Source organism: Phytophthora parasitica (genome assembly GCF_000247585.1).
Source record: "Phytophthora parasitica INRA-310 unplaced genomic scaffold supercont2.16, whole genome shotgun sequence".
In the NCBI taxonomy this organism is placed as follows: domain Eukaryota; phylum Oomycota; class Peronosporomycetes; order Peronosporales; family Peronosporaceae; genus Phytophthora; species Phytophthora nicotianae.
The window spans coordinates 898,622-899,116 of NW_008649002.1; the positions used below are offsets into that span (position 1 = coordinate 898,622).

At 51.1% G+C, this 495-nt stretch overlaps 1 protein-coding gene across 1 annotated transcript in view; it reads left to right on the forward strand.

Annotated features, from left to right (window-relative positions):
• Positions 1 to 63: 63 nt before the first annotated feature.
• PPTG_22433 (hypothetical protein) overlaps positions 64 to 495 on the forward strand; it is a gene marked incomplete at both ends in the record, with an annotated part of 933 nt that continues 501 nt past the window's right edge. Inside the window, one exon of the mRNA XM_008903843.1 lies at positions 64 to 463. Within this exon, the coding sequence (XP_008902091.1) occupies positions 64 to 463 (400 nt within the window). The remainder of the gene's footprint in view (positions 464 to 495) is intronic.

Here is a 495-nt window from a genome sequence, read left to right on the forward strand (position 1 = left end):
TCGTCGATCGCTGATAGAAAATGAAGGCCCTTTGACCTACAGGCTGCACAAACGCGACTTAGGATGGAGAAAATGCATTTCGCTACACTCCAGATCTCAGACGCTCTCGCTGAGCAGCTTTCTAGACAGGACGAGGAGGATCTGTCCATCCGCGAGTATATTCAATTGTCCATTCATTCCAAGGTGCGAAAGCTCGAATCGGAGCTAGAACGCTGTCGACAGGAGGTGGAAACTTTGGAAAAGATCAGCAGCGCAGATAAAGCCGCCGCGGCTGGTGCCTCAGATGAGATTGCACAAGTGCAACGCATCGCTGAGGCAAAGGAGAGGCGACTACAACATGAACTAGAGCTATCCGAGGCAACCCGACAGGAACTGGAGAACCAGATCAAAGCTTTGGTCGACCAAGTTGACGGAATGAAGGAGGAACAGCGACGCAACGAGGAGATTTACAGCGACCAAAGAGGTCTAAAGAAGGAGTCTGACCGTCTGAAGAGA